Genomic DNA, 20300 nt, shown 5'->3' on the forward strand with positions numbered 1-20300 from the left:
ACATTACTTTGATACGAAGTGATTTTCGTAGCAGGTTAGGAGAGCATTTTCGCTAACTCTAACTAGAACCCTTTTCCCAACAACCTGTCTTCTAAACTGCTACGAAAATGTCCTGCTATGAAAAAGTGGTGAGAAAAGAATGTTTCTCTTTTGCTTTCAGGTAGGCTTCAGAAAGTCTGTGCAATCTGATAGAACAGTGTCAGACAACAAAAGACAGTATGCCAGCTTTGTATTTATGAATAAGCTACAGTACACAACTGAAGTTCAAAACTCATTTAATGACAACCATTGACCATTGAATTTAAAAAAAACTGGACACATTCAAGCCTTTGTCTGTCAAATGAGAAATGTAATACATATTTTGATCTAATTACGGTCTTAATAGCGTTGATATGAATTAAATGAATTGACCAGTGCCTTAGCAGCATTAATCAAATGGTAGAATACTTTAGGATTCAAATTGAAAACAGATTTAAAAATGGAAAACAAAAATCATTCTCTATTGCCCTAACAAAGTATTTTTTGTGCGTCTAAGAGGTACAATTTCCTACCTCAATATTGTCAATAGTGGAAGTCTCATTTCAGACAGAGTTATACCATCTCACATTACATTCAATATGAGACAGCCAGTATGAGCAAAAAATGATTTTGTTTTTTAAACTGTTAACACACATTCCCTTATCTCAAACAGCAGTGCAGTAAACATATGCTTACTGTTGTACTGTAAATCCATTTGCATTACATTTGTAATCATTTCCCCTTTTCAAATGAAATCCAGCACCCCTCAGTTTATTTTCTTACACTGATGGATGTGTGCGTGTAGGGTTAATTTAAAGGTTACGGGTTAGGTAGACCAGGTGACATGTATAGGTGTGAAAGCCCAGGTGTCGGGGTGTCCCATGTGCATCAGGTCTGAGTAGGGAGAGGAACTCCACTGGAAAGCAGGTACCTGGTCCCACGTGGGTCCACTCGCTGCCAAGAACCCAAACTCACGCCACATCTCATAAGATGTCACCTACACACAAGGAAAGGTACGCACACAGCCAATTAGTGATACCCACAGGAGGCATGACATTACAGCTCACCTAATTCATACTTAGACAGATGGAGGAGCAAGACAAAAGTAGAGGGAGTACAGCCTTACCTTCATATCTGTTCCACCATGTGGTCTCTGCTTCAGCGCTCCAAAGGGATATGTCCCGTTAGCCTGGTTCAGGTCGGAGCGGGCCGAGATGGTGTTCTCTCCGTTAGCAGGCGGGTCGCAGCCCTCGCACCGTGACAATGGGTCCTCTTTAAAGTTATTATACCTACACAGAGAGAGCGGGAAGGGATATTTTTATACATAGGCTAAAATGTCAGTAGGGGTACTCGTATACAGGTCAGGTGTGGACAATTCCACAGTAACAGAATTGAGCTGAGACTCCGATTTTTCACTTAAAAAGGTATGCCAAACAAAACATACAACTCTGACTACTTTTAACCATTTACACTGAACATTTTACAAAACATTTACTGGAAGAACTGTACAGATGCAAAGTTTGGAAACATCTTCCTCAGTTTATGTGTCCAAATTTTCCAAAAACTCTTAAATACCTGATCTGAATTAAGATTCAACAATGTCTGCAGAACAAATGGGGTGTCAGCTATGACATGACACATTGAGAAAATCTCTTGGATATTGAACTACAGTAAGTGAAGTGGATTTACACCTGGCAATGGAATTGCAGTAACGGAATCATGGGTTCCTGATGTGTACTACAAAGAAATGCATAACTATGAATGTAATTCTCTTCATGGTGATGCTTTCTAAATAGGTACAAAAAAGGTATAAATATGCAATATCCATGTTTGCATATTTGGGTATTATTCTACACAGTGGCTATTATTTTAATGAGCTCTGCCCCAAACTAGACAAAATTTGGATGGTCCAGACTAGAGGTTGACCGATTAATTGGAATGGCCGATTAATTAGGGCCAATTTCAAGTTTTCATAACAATCGGAAATCGGTATTTTTGGGCACCGATTTGCCGATTTAAAAAAATTGTATATAAAAAAAATGTAATACCTTTAACTAGGCAAGTCAGTTAAGAACACATTCTTATTTTCAATGACGGCCTAGGAACGGTGGGTTAACTGCCTCGTTCAGGGGCAGAAAGACAGATTTTCACCTTGTCAGCTCGGGGGATCCAATCTTGCAACCTTACAGTTAACTAGTCCAACGCAATAACGACCTGCCTCTCTCTCAGTGCACTCCACAAGGAGACTGCCTGTTACTCGAATGCAGTAAACCAAGGTAAGTTTAATGCTAGCATTAAACTTATCTTATAAAAAACAATCAATCATAATCACTAGTTAACTACACATGGTTGATGATATTACTAGATATTATCTAGCGTGTCCTGCGTTGCATATGATCTGACTGAGCACACAAGTATCTGACTGAGCGGTGGTAGGCAGAAGCAGGCGCGTAAACATTCATTCAAACAGCACTTTGGTGCAGTCAAGCATTGCGCTGTTTATGACTTCAAGCCTATCAACTTCCTAGATGAGGCTGGTGTAACCGAAGTGAAATGGCTAGCTAGTTAGCGCGCGCTAATAGCATTTCAAACGTCACTCGCTCTGAGCCTTGCAGTGGTTGTTTCCCTTGCTCTGCATGGGTAACACTGCTTTGAGGGTGGCTGTTGTCGTTGTGTTCCTGGTTCGAGCCCATGGAGGAGCGAGGAGAGGGACGGAAGCTATACTGCTACACTGGCAATACTAAAGTGCCTATAAGAACATCCAATAGTCAAAGGTTAATGAAATACAAATGGTATAGAGGGAAATAGTCCTATAATTCCTATAATAACTACAACCTAAAACTTACCTGGGAATATTGAAGACTCATGTTAATAGGAACCACCAGCTTTCATATGTTCTCATGTTCTGAGCATGGAACTGAAACGTTAGCTTTCTTACATAGCACTTTTACTTTCTTCTCCAACACTTTGTTTTTGTATTATTTAAACCAAATTGAACATGTTTCATTATTTACTTGAGGCTAAATTGATTTTATTGATGTATTATATTAAGTTAAAATAAATGTTCATTCAGTATTGTTGTAATTTTCTTTATTACAAATGTAATTTAAAAAATATATTTATTTTTTATTTAAATCGGGCGATTAATCGGTATCAGCTTTGAAAAATCATAATCGGTCGACCTCTAGTCCAGACCAAATCTGAACCAATCATATACGTCTACGTTTCACAAGTTTGGACATCAATGTACAGCACAACACACATCTACCAAAATTGAATTTGCTACTGGCAGTTTGATGCTGATTGATATCTCATTTCACCTCGTTGAAAGAAGCATTTATTTTGACGTTTTCAAATCGAGGACAGGGAAGAGAGAATATTAGCGTTGGTTGCGAGATACAAAAGAATAAGAATGACAGAAGAAGAGAGAATATTTCCACACCTCCACAAGATCTTTTCGCGATTGGCGAAAGCATCATATTTGAAGTAAGTTTTAAGGTTCAGAATCGAGTTTAGGTTTCCTAAATATTCCCTGTCTTTAGGTCAGTTAGGATCACCACTTTATTTTAAGAATGTAAAATGTCAGAATAATAGTAGAATGATTTGTTTCAGCTTTCATTTCTTTCATCACATTCCCACTGGGTCAGAAGTTTACATACACTCAATTAGTATTTGGTAGCATTGCTTTTAAATTGTTTAACTTGGGTCAAACGTACCAGAAAGCCTTCCACAAGCTTCCCACAATAAGTTGGGTGAATTTTGGCCCATTCCCAAGAGCTGGTGGAACTGAGTCAGGTTTGTTGGCCTCCTAGTTCGCAACACGCTTTTTCAATTCTGGCCACCTTGACTTTGTTGTCCTTAAGCCATTTTGCCACAACTTTAGAAGTATGCTTGGGGTCATTGTCCATTTGGAAGACCCATTTGCGACCAAACTTTAACACCCTGACTGATGTCTTGAGATGTTGCTTCAATATATCCACATCATTTTCAATTTCTCATGATATCATCTATTTTGTGAAGTGCACCAGTCCCTCCTGCAGCAAAGCACCCCCACAACATGATGCTGCCACCCCCACAACATGATGCTGCCACCCCCGTGCGTCACGGTTGGGATGGTGTTCTTCGGCTTGCAAGCCTCCCCCTTTTTCTCCTAATTTAACGATGATCATTATGGACAAACAGGTCTATTTTTGTTTCATCAAACCAGAGGACATTTCTCCAAAAAGTACCATCTTTGTCCCCATGTGCAGTTGCAAACCGTAGTCCGGCTTTTTTCTTGTTACGCGGTCTTTCAGGTTATGTCGATATAGGACTCGTTTTACTGTGGATATAGATACTTTTGTACCCGTTTCCTCCAGAATCTTCACAAGGTTCTTTGCTGTTGTTCTGGGATCGATTTGCACTTTTCACACCAAAGTACATTCATATCTATCCCCTGAACAGGTAATCAAATGTCTACCCGGACTATTTGCATTGTATGCCCCCGCCCAACCCCTCTTTTTGCGCTGCTGCTACTCTCTGTTTATCATATATGCATTGTCACTAACTATACATTCATGTACATTCTACCTCAATTGGGCTGACCAACCAGTGCTCCCGCACATTGGCTAACCGGGCTATCTGCATTGTGTCCCACCCACCACCCGCTAACCCCTCTTTTACGCTACTGCTACTCTCTGTTCATCATATATGCATAGTCACATGTACATAGTACCTCAATCAGCCTGACTAACCGGTGTCTGTATGTAGCCTCGCTACTGTATATAGCCTGTCTTTTTACTGTTGTTTTATTTCTTTACCTATTGTTAACCTAATACCTTTTTTGCACTATTGGTTAGAGCCTGTAAGTAAGCATTTCACTGTAAGGTCTACTACACCTGTTGTATTCGGCCACGTAACAAATAAACTTTGATTTGGACCCATTGTTCATCTGTTTGACCACTTATCAAAGCCTTTGCTTATTCCAAATGTATGCCTTAATTAAAAAACACTTTTGACATGCTCCTATAAACTTCACATTGGTGCTCATGGGTCCTTTTACATGGAAATGACCATGTATAAAAGCAGGTCTGTCCATCTCCCTCCTGTGACACATTTGGATTGAAGCCTCTGAATGGAGGCGTGTACCTCATGAGGCGGACCATGGAGTCCATGTCTGTGACGTGTGATTGGTTCCTTCTGAAGATCTGGGCTCGAGGATTCATGTCCAGAGAAAACCATGGACCAAACTGCTCTACCAGTTCTCTACAGCCGCTGGCATTAAACACCTCCTCATAGTACCTACACAAACACAAAGCGAGAGTGTGCGTCACACATATACACGTTAAAGCTGAACAAATTATAACCATCCACTCCAACACCTGCAAGACCGACACAGTCAACTCCTCTTTTTATTAATAATATAGTCATTACTAGTGTGTGGTAGTTTGATGTTATTGGTACTTACGGGATGTTGTAACTAGACCAGTAGCCTTTCTGCAGCAATTCCTGGGTTTTATCAGAGTGAACAACTAGCCCACTACAGAACAGAACCACACACACCTATTAAATGTTACTGATAAATAACCAGCCCATGTCTCAAAATGTTTGTGTTGAGAGGTTGTTGTGTGTATGCGTGTTGCCTGTCTTACGGGATCTGCTCCAGCACAGTAAACAGCTGCTCCTTAGTCTCTGTCATCCCTGGAGTGAAATGCCTGTAGTCCACTATCATCCACTGGTTATTATACCTAACACACACACACACACGAGGGAATACATTAACTTTAAAAGGTAGACACTATGTGGTATGTGGGTCTGTTTAGAGGCTGAGTAATTAATGACGATGATACACTAGTCAGTCTCAGGTTCCACTGTGCTGAGTAACTGAGGCTGATAAGACACTGTGTAGATATTCTAGAGATCAGAGAAGACTGGTGGAAGGAGCTATAGGCGGATGGCTCATTGTAATGCTGGGAATGGAATAAATTGAACGGTATCAAACATATGGAAACCACATGTTGGACTCCATTCTATTCCAGCCATTACAAAGTCTGTAGCTCCTCCCACTAGCTTCCACTGATAGGCTAGAGAAATAAACAAAAAAGCTGCAGAAGACAGATAAATGTAACCATACAAAACAACATGAGTGCGTCACTTTTGACCTCAGGGGACTTTGGCCTGAGTGGGCATTACTGATAAGTCCCAGCCCTGCCTGAAGTGTGTGTCATAAATGACAACTCAGCACTTTAGAGACACTACTTTATCAGCTGACTTAACTGCTGACTCTGTCCTCCCCCCACTCATGATATTTAATGTGATGTTTTATAAACTCGATTATAGTTTTACTTCCCTACATTCCTTAAAAAGATAGTTCCCTTCACTCTTCCTCTCCTAGTTTCCTTTAAATGGATAGCTCAAAAGCCTGTACGAGAGTTGATTTGCAGAGCTCCAGCCTGACCGAACCGGAGAGATAACCAACATGGTGGACATGTACAGGAAAAAGGGGAAATGTCAACCAGAGGAACGACAGAGACTTACGTTCCGCTGTTGTGTTTGCTGAAAATCTCTGCCCACGCCTTGCCAGTTGTAGCCAGCCGATTGGCTACGATGTTCCTCAGCCACTCCATCACTGCTCCGGTTGGTTGAACAAACTTCCAGAGGGCGGGGTTACTGTTGCCAATGGTGGTCTCCAGAGTAACCTGAGGGACATCTTTAAAATAAAAAGACTACACACACTGTATATGTTATGTCCACACATATTACACACAGCTCTCACCAGCCCAGTGCTAAGGATGTAGAAGTCATCTCCAGAGAAGATGGAGCCTGGGTAGGAAGAGAACGCCTGGGTTCCACCAGGGATCATATCACTGTCTGAGAACAACAGAACACAGAAATCAAACTCAAAATATAGAACTCTGAACCACATAACTCATGTTTGGACTTTCCCAGTGTTCAGATGCAGAGTTTCAAGGAGTGTATCATGAAGTGTGTATATGTTAGGGGGAAAGGGGGGACGTTGAGACGCTGTAGGCAGAGTTAAGTTATCCTTATGAGAGGTTTAGGGGTTAGGGTTACCTGTAGGAGAGACACGGTAGGCAAACTGGTACTTTTTTAGGATGCGCAGCATGGCCTGGTAGATGTTCCAGGTATCATGAGACACCAGTAGATCCTTGTTGCCAGGCAACAGCTTGATGAGGGCGGAGCAAGAGCCGGAGCCCAGAGTCCGTGAATGGCTAGATTTGTTTAGGGCCCTTTCAAGATCCTCTAGGTCTCCTCCCATCTGGAAAAGTCTGAATAGCCACATAAAAATTGAGGGTTGTCAGAGCTGTGATGCAAGGCATGATTGGCCACACTTCATTTAGCTCACCCCATTGGAACCATTTACATTGCTCCGGAGATGGGTACTCCGCGTTAAATCAAGGGCGCTTACAGAGACTGTCACTAATGGGGTGAACTCAAATCCACCAATCACAGAGATCACAGACCACACTTACAGGAAGCCGAAGGGGTTGAGAGTGAAAGGGCCACTGGGAAATGACAGCTGATCATTGTAGCCGTCCTCCAGACCTTTCAGCTGCAGCAACGCCAACCGCACCTGAGAGAGAAAGTCTAAATGAAAAATATTCTCTACTAAGATGTTCTTAGATCCCAAATGTGTACTGAATGAGCCACACTAGCAATAATTCTTTACTGTTTAGACACAGAGAAAAGGCACAGACACTTCATAATTTAGCATGCTGGCTGACCCAGACCCAGCCAGTACCTGGTGCCAGTAGGGACAGTGTGGATGCTCCTCTATCTGCTGTCTGACCCATTGCAGGTTGGAAGTGATGTAATCCTTTAGTCTCTGGCAGAATCCCGACTCGAAGGTAAACGGACCGCAGTACCCCATAAGTGTGTTCATCCAGTGCTTATAGATCAGCTGAGACAAACACAAATACACACACAATCAGCTATAGATTGACTCCACTGCCCCAGCAGGATATGGTTTTAGTTTAGGGGTTGGGGCAGATGGTCTCTACCTTACCTGGGAGGTGACTGCAGCCTCAACAGCCCCGGAAGCATACGCCTGGATACTATCATTATAGCGTCCACTAGTGGTCACTTCCAGATATGCCCAGCTGAGGGAGAGAACACATAGTAAATACATCATGATCAAATTTGTTTGGGTGAAGAGTTCAACTCCAAATGGTTGTTTTGGACTGTCATAGGCAGTGTTGCTTATAATACTGGTATACAGTAATTTTTACATTGAAGTAGGCCTTAGTAAGCTACTGTAATTGCATATTTTTTTGTAGCCTGCCCTACATTTCAGAATTCCCTTGCAGTCCATCACATTTAAGTTGGGGGAAAAGTTAATGCAAAAAAATGTATGCTGACAGGTCCACAACAACTTGCCATGTGTTTTATTTCAGAAATTGACAATCATTTTTCCAGATACAGCATAAATTACTGCTAAAGATTAAACATCCTGCCAACCAGAGTATGTGAGCTGAGTGGAGCGTGACCAATTTGACTGGAGTGCTGAGCGAATTTCCCAAATACTGGAGCATAGGCCTTCTTCCCAGAAGGGTTAGCGAAAAGTTAAGGTTAGGGAAGAGTTAGCTAACATGCTAAGTAGTTGTAAAGTAGGTAAAAAGTAGTAACTGGCAACCTTTTGGTAGCTAGACGTTCACGTTATACGCCCACACATCCACCCTACTTTCGTTTTTGCCTTAAGTAATCTAATTTATGGAACCACACCAATTTCAGTGTACCGGATTTACATTTACTATGTTACGTCTAGTCTATGAGTCCAGGCTCCAGGGCAGGACATAGAAACTCAATAATATATTGATAAGTAAATATCTAACAACTCGTCTTTTGCATGAATCGTACCAAACTATACCGCAAATAAAGGGTGTTATTGTAAGCATAACAAGTGACTGTAGGGCGTTTTTCAGGCAGCGTTAATCCTCGTTCACCTATCCATATATTTTTATGACAGGTCTGATGCGTATGTATGGAGTGCGCCAAGTTTATACATCTCAGTATTCCTGTACAAATCTAGGGTGAAATTTACGCACCGTTTATCAATGAGGTCCTTGTGGATTTAAAAATGTTCTGTTCATATTAGAATTTGTAACAGTAATTGGTTACATTTTATTTCAAACCTAGACTTTCACATCTCTTTATTCCGCAACATGGGGACAACATCGCCTGCCATACCCCAATCCAACGTTATTGTCTAGACTTATTCAGAAGTCATATTCTGATAAAATGGTTGCGGTAACTCGCTGTTTACCCAAACGCATATTTTTATTCCTACATCGTCTATGAACCTAGATTAGCTCTGGTCCAAGGAGTTGGTGCGCGTTAGCGTAGGAACTCGGTAATGCCCTAGATCAGAGATACAGCTACATCAGATGACTGAATTTACCCCGAGTTCTTGATGTCGTCGGTAAAGTTCGCCCAGGCTACATAGTCGTCTCGGAACCCCTCCTCCAAAGACAGCTGGCCAGTTTGTTTATCGAGAACTGCAGAATGAATCTCGGCCCGAACAGACGTCCATGATAAATAAAAAACACATGAAAACATAAACATCTTCTCTGTTGTTACTGACATCTGTGTGCGCCTGTCAGCCATTTTTAGCAATATAGTTCATGTGACCAAAGATGAAGGAATTTCAAAATAAAAGTCTAACCCTCTAACGTAGATAGATTATATGTAAAATTTTCTGATAAAATACAATTCAATAAAAACTTAAAGCAACAGTAGCAGATAGGTAACATTTAATAGTTGTGTACAAATAATCCTATCAATCATGTCATCAGAGTCCCATGCATCATCAGAGCTCTCTCACAGACATTCGCTCTCCCTGTCCCGCTTTCTCCTCACACCCACACCCGTTCCTCCTAACAACAACGCTCTGTCAAAGTGCCTCAGCGTGTTTGAGAGGATTGTCAAGGCTTTGAGCAGAATCACTGACAAAATAATTGGCTTCTGTCGAGTTCTGGTCCATCTGATTCTTTCTTCTCCTGTCAGTCAGATCCAGATTACGCAGTCATTCCTACCCACATGGGTCGACAGAGCAACAATCGGGGCTGGGTTGGGGTGTGTGGTTGAGAGGTCAGTCATCCTCTGTCCCCCCAGCCTCCATCGTCTCCATAATACCCTCCATCACCTCGGCCTTCCGCTTCTTCTTAGGAATGTCTAAGAGAGAGACAGGGACATCAGAGAACAGGTTTCTCAAAACATCAATCTGAAATGTATTACTGTATCTGTACGCTGGGTGTTACCATGGAAATGCTCTGCTGTTTTCCTGCGTAGCGTCTCCACAGTGTCTTCAGCATCGGCCCACTCTAGAACCAGCCGCCGCCCATACAGATGGGTGCTGTGGCACAGTGCTGAGAATGCTTTCTACAGGGAACACAATAAATAACAAGACCGGTCAACACTACTGTACAGCAACAACACACATTTTAAAGGGGAAACAAGAAATAACACACACCGTGCTCATTCATCCTCACTCACCTTTGCATCCTGTTTGGTGAGGAAGTCTACAAAGCCAAACCCGCGGTGAGCCCCCGTGCCAGTACCGGACGCTTTCTTTGGCAGACGAACAGTCTTCAGCTCCCCAAACGTGCTGGAGGGGATATACATATTATCATCATAAGTGAGTGATGAAAAATGCAATGTCTCAGTGAGAAAGCTCTGAGGATGTCTGTGCGTGCGTATATATATATATTTATTACCAGAAGAGCTCTCGTATCTCCCTGACTGTGGCCTGGAAGGGGACATTGCGTACAAGGATCTTAGAGCTGGTCTGTTTCCCCTCTGCCTGCTTCTTACGAGACACTACTGCAGACCTATACAAAATAAACAAATACAAAAAAATTACAAAATACTCACATATCTATAAGGTGTGGCATACAGGTCAGCCACCAGGGGGAGACTCGTCGAGGCCTGGTGACAGTATACATCACGAGGCGAAGGCTCCATCTGCTGGACGTGCCAGGTCTGGACGTGCCAGGTCTGGACGTGCCAGGTCTGGACGTGCCAGGTCTGGACGTGCCAGATCTGGACGTGCCAGATCTGGACGTGCCAGATCTGGAGAAGAAAGGACTCCCGTATAGTTGAGGACGGTTGCAGAGGTATGTGCAGGGAGTTCAGTTTTTGTGCCCGACAGGATACAGCGAGACCTGGAGCCCAGAAGGCGGTATCCTGGAGAGGGTCTCATGGGGAGACCTATCCTTTTCTTTTTGATTAATTATTTAAATAAACACCCTTGAAACGGAGCTAATCATACTCTGTCCGTGTCTGATCTGTGTAAAGGTATTGACCAAACTGCCTGGTCTGCAACAAAGGATAAATGCTGCATTGTGTCATCATAAGTGCTTATACAGACCATTCGGAAAGTATTCAGACCCCTTCTCCACAATTTGTTACGTTACAGCCTTATTCTAAAATGTATTAAGTAGAACATTATCCCTCATCAATCTACACACAATACCCAATAATGTCAAAGCAAAAACAGGTTTAGACATTCTTGCAAATGTATTAAAAATAAGACATACCTTAATTACATAAGTATTTAGACCCTTTGCGATGAGACTCAAAATTGAGCTCAGATGCACCCCGCTTCCATTGACCATCCTTGAGATGTTTCTCCAACTAGGAGTCCACCTGTGGTAAATTCAATTGATTGGACATGATTTGGAAAGGCACACACCCGTCTATATAAGGTCCCACAGTTGACAGTGCATGTCAGAGCAAAAACCAAGCCATGAGGTCGAGGGAATTGTCCGTAGAGCTCAGAGACAGGATTGTGTTGATGCACACATCTGGGGAAGGGTATCAAAACATTTTTGCAGCATTGAATGTCCCCAAGAACACAGTTGCCTCCATTATTCTTAAATGGAATAAGTTTGGAACCACACATTTTCTAGAGCTGGCTGCCAGGCCAAACTGAACAATCGGGAGAAAAAGGCTTTGGTCAGGGAGGTGACCAAGAACCCGATTTTCATTCTGATAGAACTCCAGAGTTCCTCTGTGGAGATGGGAGAACCTTCCAGAAGGACAATCATCTCTGCAGAATTCCACCAATCAGGTCTTTATGGTAGAGTGGCCAGACGGAAGCCACTTCTCAGCAAAAGGCACATAACAGCCCGCTTGGAGTTTGCCAAAAGGCACCTAAAGTACTCTCAGACCATGAGAAACAAGATTCTCAGGTCTGATGAAACCAAGATTGTACTCTTCGGCCTGAATGCCAAGCATCACATCTGGAGGAAACCTGGCACCATCCCAATGGTGAGGCATGGTGGTGGCAGCATCATGCTGTGGGGATGTTTTCAGCAGCAGAGACTGGGAGTCTAGTAGGGATCAAGGGTAAGATGAACGGAGCAAAGTACAGAGAGATCCTTGATGAAGTCCTGCGTGCTCTGGAGCAGGTTCTCATACTTGGGCAAAGGTTCACCTTCCGACTGGACAAAGACCCTAAGCACACAGCCAAGGCAACGCAGGAGTGGCTTCTGGACAAGTCTCTGAATGTCCTTAAGTGGCCCAGCTAGAGTCCCGACTTGAACCCGATCAAACATCTCTGGAGAGACCTGAAAAAAGCTGTGCAGCGACAATCCCCATTCAACCTGACATAACTTGAGGCTCTGCAGAGAAGAATGGGAGAAACTCTGAAAATACAGGTGTGCCAAGCTTGTAGCATCATACCCAAGAGGACTCTAGGCTGTAATCGCTGCTAAAACACAGTACTGAGTAAAGGGTCTGAATACTTATGTAAATGTTACATTTCCAGTATTTAATTTAATACATTTGCCAAAATGTCTAAACCTGTTTTTGCTTTGTCATTATGGGGTATTTTTTTATTTTACCTTTATTTAACTAGGCAAGTCCGTTAATAACCTCTCTAGGCTAGGGGGCGGTATTTTCACACCCGGGTGAAAAGTGTGCCCAAAGTAAACTGCCTGCTACTCAGGCCCAGAAGCTAGGATATGCATATTATTAGTAGATTTGGATAGAAAACACTCTGAAGTTTCTAAAACTGTTTGAATGATGTCTGAGTATAACAGAACTTATTTGGCAGGCAAAACCCTGAGGACAAACCATCCAGGAAACATTTTTTTTAGGTGAGTTTTCAATGAGGATCTAGATTTTTAAGGCACTTGCTTGCAGTTCTTAGCGCTTCCACTGGATATCAGTCTTGAGAAATTGGTTGATGTTTTTCCTTTGTGTAATGAAGAAGTAGGGCTGTTCAGAACAAAGGTTGAGTCTAGTGTACTGTTGTGGTTGGGGCGCGCGACCTGAAAGCTCGCTCCACTTTGTTTTTATCCGCTATTAAGCGCATTTTATCCAGTCTTAAATTTGATTGATTATTTAAGTTAAAAAATACTTGAAGTTGTATTAGGAAAGTTGTTTGAAATGTTTGGACAAAGACTACAGGTAACTTAGAGATTTTGTAGTCATGTTGCGCGAGTTGGAACTGGTGTTTTTCTGGATCAAAAGCGCCAAATAAATTGACATTTTGGAGATATAACGACGGAATTAATCGAACAAAAGGACCATTTGTGATGTTTATGGGACATATTGGAGTCCCAACAGAAGAAGCTCTTCAAAGAGCTCGTCAAAGAATTATATCGTTATTTCTGAGTTTTGTGTCGTGCTTGGCGGGATGAAATTAATGTCTGTGTTTGTTTGATGGTTTGCTTTCGCCGTAAAGCCTTTTTGAAATCTGACATGGTGGCTGGATTAACAAGAAGTAAAGCTTTAATATGGTGTATTGCACTTGTGATTGTATGAAAGTTAAATATTTCTAATAATTTGAATTTGGCGCTCTGCCATTTCACCGGATGTTGTCAAATCGATCCCGTTAACGAGATTTGATCCCTAAGAAGTGGTTAAGAACAAATTCTTATTTTCAATGACTGGGCAGAACGACGTTTTTAACCTTGTCAGCTCGGGAATTCGATCTTGCAACCTTTTGGTTACTAGTCAACACTCCATTCCCTGTAGAGGTCATTATTTTCTCCCATTCAATTCAGAAAAAGGCTACACTGTAACCAAATGTGGAAAAAGTCAAGGGGTTTGAAAACTTTTTGAATGCACTGTAATTACTCCTATCAGTTTGTTGTTAATTAATGTAACCATGTATGATGGATGGTATTAGTATGATGGAGTGACTCACTTGGTGGCTCTCTCAGACACTTTCAACTCCAACTGGTGTTCATCCAAACTGCAGTGCTTAGAGAAAGAAGTGAGATGGAGGGGATGAGAGAGACAGAAAGAGATGGTCAGTATCTATAGGTGTAGAGGTTAAAGGTTCAGGATCAGGGCTAGGGTCAATACCTGAAGCTGCCTTATGGCCTTCTCTGCTGCCTTCTGCGTCCGATAGGTGACAAAGCCATACCCCATGGACAACAGCTGACCTACAGGGACAAAACAGCACAGAACACCAATGTTCAATTTATGCTTGTGGTCGGAGACTGACGCAATTGCGGAGCCTCCGGAGGCACACAGAGGCCAAATTGAGCTATGTTCCACATTGCTGTGCACCTCCCAAATGTATGTAACAATGCGGAGGGCTCTGTATAGCTCCACATTGAAATGATTTGATTGACAGTAGGTGGGGGCGGGAGGTCCTGTATAAACACAAACTCACGCCCTTGACAACTTCCTTCAACAGCTCTGTGCTGCTCCGCAAATCGCAAGAAGTATCAAAGCCCTGACTTCTGCAGAGGCCATATAACCATAAATGCTGCAAGGCCAATGCAGACGTGAAATGTCATGTTCAGTACCGGTCTTGTCTTTTTTCTTGGAGATGGTGCAGGTCTTCAATGTGCCACATTTGGAGAAGGTCTATAGAAAGACACAAACCAAAAACATGAGCCATTCAACAAAACTTCCGACCTAACTGCATCCTCTATGACTCACTCATCCTCTATTCCTCATCATCTAATGCTAACCCTACCTCACGCAATGTCTCCTCTGTTGTGGTGAAGTTGAGGTTCTTGATGAAGAGGGTGGATCCCAGTACTTCCTCCTCCTCCTCCTCTTCCTCTTGTGCTGAGGTTTTGGTGGTGGACTCCGGATCTGGTGTAAGTGTCTTGCTAGGCATGGCTGCTGAGAATACTCCCGTAGGGGCCCACTCCAAATATAGGGGGACATGCTGGAACTAGAGAGTGAGGCAGTATATGTAACAGTATAACTGTAGACCGTCCCCTCGCCCATACCCGGGTGCGAACCAGGGACCCTCTGCACACATCAACAGTCACCCACGAAGCATCGTTACCCATCGCTCCACAAAAGCCGCGGCCCTTGCGGAGCAAGGGGAACCACTACTTCAAGGTCTCAGAGCAAGTGACGTCACAGATTGAAACGCTATTTAGCGCGCACCACCGCTAACTAGCTAGCCATTTCACATCCGTTACATATACTCCCCTGAACAGGACCATGGTCTTCCGCAGACAGCATTCTATTTTTACATTATATAGGCCAAATTTGTATGGAACGAACACACACACACCTTGCTGTATGCCAGTCTAGTGAAGGCTTGTTTGGCCTCAGTAGGTTCCAGGTATTCTATGATGGCCGTCAAGCCTGCAGGCGGCAGCAGCACCCTACCCAGGGTGCCATGCGGCGAGAACAGTTCCTCCAGGTTCTCCACTGTCACTCCCGCTGGAAGATTCTTCACCAGGAACACAGACATGCTACGAGGCCCCGCCGCCTAAACACAGACACAAATAACCAGAATCCAAAATTATAACTTTAAATAATGTTCTAAACTTTATATAATGTTATGTCCTTTATGCACGGTTAGCACATCCTAGAGAGTGTTTTACAACATACCTGACTGAAGGAGTCCAGACAAACGTGGTTGTCCAACAGGAACTGTCGAGTCTCCTGGACAATTTGAGTCTCTCCTAAAGCCATCCTCACTGCTACACTCCCCTTAGACTCCTGAGAATCACATCATTAAAGATGATGGGGTAGAGGGTGGGGGAAAGGTGTATTCGGTGGTAAGGGAAGATGGGTAAAAGGGGCTGAGGAGACGGGAGAGTAGAACTCACATGGTCCAGGACTTGGCTCTTGGTGGTGTTGTATTTTTCAGCGATAGCATCTGCTACAGCACTGGTGCCCAGAAACAGGGTGTTCCAGTTATGGGAGCTGTAGAGGGACAAACATCAAAATGTGAACAAACACAAAAAGGCAATAAGATTACTGAACAATTCCAGTACTGGGTTGTAAACATAAACTTGGACAATTTAGAGAGATGTTAAACTAAGGAGTCTTTAGACTGTAACTGACCTTGTACTACTGGCTTTGTTCTTGGCGTCTTTCTGCCGTTTGTAGGAGGAGGAGCCTGGGCCAGAGTGGGTGGAGTCAGACTTCTCCTTCTTCAGAGTGGATGGAAGCAGGTGCAGCATCCTGCCCTGAGAGAGAAAGAGATGGGAGTATAGAAGGTTAGATGTTACAGGTTAATGGCCAGAAACACACAATGGGTAAGGGTGTGAGATTAGTACCTGGAATATGTGTCCATCTAGCTGGGCCAGTGCCGTTACTGCATTCTCAGGGATCATGTAAGAGACGAAGGCATATCCTTTAGGCTTCTTGGTCAGATTGTCGATGGGGAAAACCACTTCAGCCAGAGGACCTGTAACACAGGCTGAGGGGTCAGGGGTGTGTGTGAACTCCTTGCTTGGAGTACAGTATGTGTGTGTGTGTGTGTGCACACCTTGCTTGGAGAATAGGTCTTGGAGCTCCTCTTCTGTACAAGTGTAGGGCAGGTTCCTTATGAATAGTCTTCCTGACTCTGCAACATCTTCCTCTTCCTCATCATCCTTCAGCTCCCTGGTGAAGCTCCTCTCGCTCCCTTTCTCCCGCCTCGCCGTGCGCACCTCACCCCTCACACTCGTCCGAAAAACCTCAATATAGCGCCCCCCTTAGGACAAACAAACACAATACATGTCTCTATATTCTCAGTGAGGAAACCAACATGCACACACACAACAGTCTGATTCTTACCCATGTAATCTTTGTTCTTCTTCAGAGCCTTTTCAACCTCCTCTTCTGACCGCATGTCCACATATATATACCCGGTTCTGTTGCCAGTGGCGTTCTTGATGATTCGAATGGCTGCAGGCTTCAGAGGAGTCATGAACTCTCGTACTTGTTGCTGTTGATTTCACACATTAACAACCCAAGAAGTCATACATAAAACAAACAACTGCATCATAATAGAAGGACATATCTCCCTTTTCACAATCATCTGAACTCATCACACCCCCATGCCATGCCCAAAAACCCACACACACACACTTACCTCTTTGACATTGAAGGGACATCCTCTTAGCTTCACTGTGAACTCAGTGGTGGGCTCAGTCTGTGGAACGCAGAGAGATAGACACACATATTTTACCAAAGGGAATAAGGTAATGAAAACCCTCAACCTTAATTGCACTGTCAGAATGCTACACCATTATGCTGTTTTAACTGCTAGGTTGGATTTGAGGTCAAATATACAATCCCAAGGTTTGAGGGTTATTGGTGCCCGTCAAGTGCTAGGGGTTAAAGGTTAGGAGTCTGCCCTACCTCCTGCTGTTTGCCAGGCTTGCCCTGGCTTTGATCCAGTGAAGAGGCTGGTGCTGTGGCCCTCTGGATACAGTCGGTGTCCCTACTCTCATAGGCACCATCTGTCTGCTGCACAGCGGCAGGCTCATCTTCCGCATCTTCATCCTCATCGTCCTTCTCCACAGCAGCACCCTCTGTCTGTGCCACTTTGGAGCGCAGGTACTCCATATCAGACAGGCCAGACTTCAGAGCCTCCTTATCAGCACCTGACAGTGAAAACACACCGTTTACACACACAGATCCTTAGCGGCATCTGTCAGACAAAGGGTCTATGTAGGCATGTGTACCTACCCTGGTCTTCCTCCTCCTCATCTGACTCGTCAAAGTTAAGGTAATCATCGGAGGCAGGCTTCTTCTCCTGACTCCTCCCCTGTCCAGTCTCGGGGGCTGCTGATTGGGGCAGAGTGTCGTTGGCCCAGGTAGATGCCTGGTTGCGGTTCTGATGCACTGACACAAACTCCTGGAAACCCTCGTCATCCTCCAGCTGACACACAAGTTTAAACAGAAATAATATTAAACAGATCACCAGAATGTCAAGGAAGAGAATAAATGTCAACACTTAAGGCATTTGCAATATTACACGCCATCCATAGTGTATTTCCTCTGCCAGGCAGACATGTACTTACTTTGCCTAGAATACTGGGGGATTCCTTTTTCTTCTTCTCCTGGTGGAAAAAAACACACAACAAGAGAAAAATGTAAGAATAGATATGATCTCTCACAACAATTCAGCACAAAATACATCATAGTATGTACCCTGTTATTATGGTACATCAACACCCAATATAATAACTTCTCAATGTTACCCAGGACCCTGTGTGTAGACATGACCAGAAGATGAAGGGAACATCTCATGGTGTGAAACATTCAAAAAAATTAAACACTTGACTGCAGCCCTATCCTTATACTGTACCTTGTTATTCTCCCTGGGGGCTGTGGCTGGGCCACGGGAGTGTTTACTCCAGGCTCTGGCCTTAGTGGGGTCCCCAAACGACTTGCACATCTCCACCTGGGCAAAAACACAACACACACCATCAGAGAAGACAATGGCATAATCTGTCAACCAGGCTAGCGAATCCAATTTGACATACAATCTGTGATTGGCTAGCTGTCCATCTCACCACTACTCAGTAGTATGGGTGGCTAACTGTCTCACCGTTACTCTGGACGTGTCTACAAAGCTTTTATTGAAATGCTTCAGCGCCTTGTCCGCATCCTCCTCAGTCTTGAAGCCCACAAATCCAAACTTGCGAAACTTGCCCTCCTTGGTGAACTTCAGGCCGCAGTCTGTCAAGGTTCCGAAGGCGGCAAACATCTCCTTGAACCGCTCCTCCTTCATCTGCAGGCAAAGTTCGTCATTAGTAACCTAAACTCAGTTTAACAAACCCTGAATAACAAATCAACCCAGACCTAGCCACTACTCCATCGGCACTTGTGGAGAAAACATCTAAGAGGATTGATAACTCTGCTTGGCCTATCAGCAAACAAGATGGAGCTACCACTTCAGACATAGTTACATATATTATTATATCCTTTCAGATACCCAAGTGCCTAATAGGGTAGGGGCTAGAAGTTCATTTTGAACTAAGGTAAACGTAAACGCGATCATTAACTAAACTCAGGTTAAGTAAATTCAGTCACAAACGTAAGCCAAACTCATCTCCAGTTTACCACACATTAGCCCCTGTAATTCAAGAACGAAATAGTAGATACAATTATTTGCTGTGTAGTTTTAGCCCTTTACGTTTAGCTTAGATCTGTAGCTACACTCCATCTGAACCAGTACCATAAATTCAATATCCCATTAACCTGATCTGAAAACGTAACAATGACAAAATAAGTTCGGTACTCAAAACATTGACTTTCGCTATTACACACGGTAATGTACATCAACAAAATGCATGTATAAAAAATATTGTTTTTGACCAAGTGCGCAAATTACTCAATACTGCCACGCAGTTCGGCTGATCCAGCAGCAGTAGTAACCGAAAAAGCATTGATATTTAAATTATACATTTTTTGGAAGTACATAACGGCAGTAGTGACGATAGTTGCTATATGCGAAATACCGAACGTATTTGAACATTATCAAATTTGCAGAGCTTATTATCGGGACTTTAAAGGATTAAAGGATCCTGGGCGTCAGAAAATATCTCGTCATATTCGTCTTCTCAAGCCCAGATACTGGTTCAAACATCCTCCATTCAACAACACATTCTAACATAACTTACCCCGTTAGGAAGGTTTTTGACGATTAATCTCGACATTTTAGGAAACCTAAATCCCGTCAAAACACTGAAATAAGGGGAAATATAGACGTCAACAACAAACACGCATGCACGTCTGTCTTGGTGGGCATTGATAACCTGGAAACATTTTGCAGAAATATATGGAATCACTTCCGTGTCAAATACAAAGACCCTTCGGTCTTCAAAATAAAAGTCCTTTCCCGAAAGATGTGTGCTGTACATCGGCATTAATAGTTTGAATTCACAACACTGGCTGTCCGTGGGCAACAGGGGGCTACATTACGTATTTTTCAGTCAATATACCACAACAAAATATATAATTGATTTGAACCCCTGGACCCTCAGATTCAAAGTCTTTAGCTCTACCGACAGGGGGGTACCAGCGCCATCTGGGCGCGTGTGTTGAAAGGATACTTTCTGTTTGACCGAGAACAACCA

General features: G+C 43.3%; 2 protein-coding genes across 2 annotated transcripts; both read right to left on the reverse strand.

Moving 5' to 3' along the window:
• Positions 1 to 258: 258 nt before the first annotated feature.
• plbd2 (phospholipase B domain containing 2) lies at positions 259 to 9654 on the reverse strand. Its single transcript, XM_024438604.2, has 12 exons — positions 9416 to 9654; positions 8024 to 8117; positions 7760 to 7918; positions 7491 to 7591; positions 7072 to 7286; positions 6773 to 6867; positions 6535 to 6695; positions 5649 to 5744; positions 5465 to 5536; positions 5146 to 5298; positions 1145 to 1307; positions 259 to 1015 (listed from the first exon to the last, which is right to left on the reverse strand). The coding sequence occupies exons 1-12, from the start codon at positions 9619 to 9621 to the stop codon at positions 845 to 847; spliced, it is 1686 nt and encodes a 561-aa protein (XP_024294372.1). The 5' UTR covers positions 9622 to 9654; the 3' UTR covers positions 259 to 844.
• A 96-nt stretch (positions 9655 to 9750) lies between these two features.
• Positions 9751 to 20003, reverse strand: rbm19 (RNA binding motif protein 19). Its single transcript, XM_024438603.2, has 22 exons — positions 19845 to 20003; positions 18770 to 18952; positions 18527 to 18622; positions 18240 to 18278; positions 17905 to 18097; positions 17575 to 17819; positions 17306 to 17365; positions 17008 to 17158; positions 16718 to 16924; positions 16506 to 16636; positions 16291 to 16415; positions 16053 to 16149; positions 15832 to 15942; positions 15509 to 15709; positions 14954 to 15157; positions 14781 to 14841; positions 14332 to 14411; positions 14171 to 14226; positions 10731 to 10844; positions 10510 to 10621; positions 10275 to 10395; positions 9751 to 10188 (listed from the first exon to the last, which is right to left on the reverse strand). The coding sequence occupies exons 1-22, from the start codon at positions 19878 to 19880 to the stop codon at positions 10106 to 10108; spliced, it is 2706 nt and encodes a 901-aa protein (XP_024294371.1). The 5' UTR covers positions 19881 to 20003; the 3' UTR covers positions 9751 to 10105.
• Positions 20004 to 20300: the final 297 nt, after the last annotated feature.

This window comes from Oncorhynchus tshawytscha, linkage group LG12 (genome assembly GCF_018296145.1).
Source record: "Oncorhynchus tshawytscha isolate Ot180627B linkage group LG12, Otsh_v2.0, whole genome shotgun sequence".
NCBI lineage: Eukaryota > Metazoa > Chordata > Actinopteri > Salmoniformes > Salmonidae > Oncorhynchus > Oncorhynchus tshawytscha.

What these genes read in the sequence shown, in the direction of transcription:
- rbm19 (XM_024438603.2), bottom strand. Translation starts at nt 19,880, where the DNA reads ATGTCGAGATTAATCGTCAAAAACCTTCCTAACGGG. An exon ending in TAGACACGTCCAGAGTAACG is followed by an intron (nt 18,623 to 18,769) that starts GTGAGACAGTTA and finishes GTTTTTGCCCAG; the next exon opens with GTGGAGATGTGCAAGTCGTT. An exon ending in AGACCTATTCTCCAAGCAAG is followed by an intron (nt 16,637 to 16,717) that starts GTGTGCACACAC and finishes CCTGTGTTACAG; the next exon opens with GTCCTCTGGCTGAAGTGGTT.
- plbd2 (XM_024438604.2), bottom strand. Translation starts at nt 9,621, where the DNA reads ATGGCTGACAGGCGCACACAGATGTCAGTAACAACAGAGAAGATGTTT. An exon ending in CTCAACCCCTTCGGCTTCCT is followed by an intron (nt 7,287 to 7,490) that starts GTAAGTGTGGTC and finishes GTGGCTATTCAG; the next exon opens with ACTTTTCCAGATGGGAGGAG. An exon ending in AGCAAACACAACAGCGGAAC is followed by an intron (nt 5,745 to 6,534) that starts GTAAGTCTCTGT and finishes TGTGTGTGTTAG; the next exon opens with GTATAATAACCAGTGGATGA.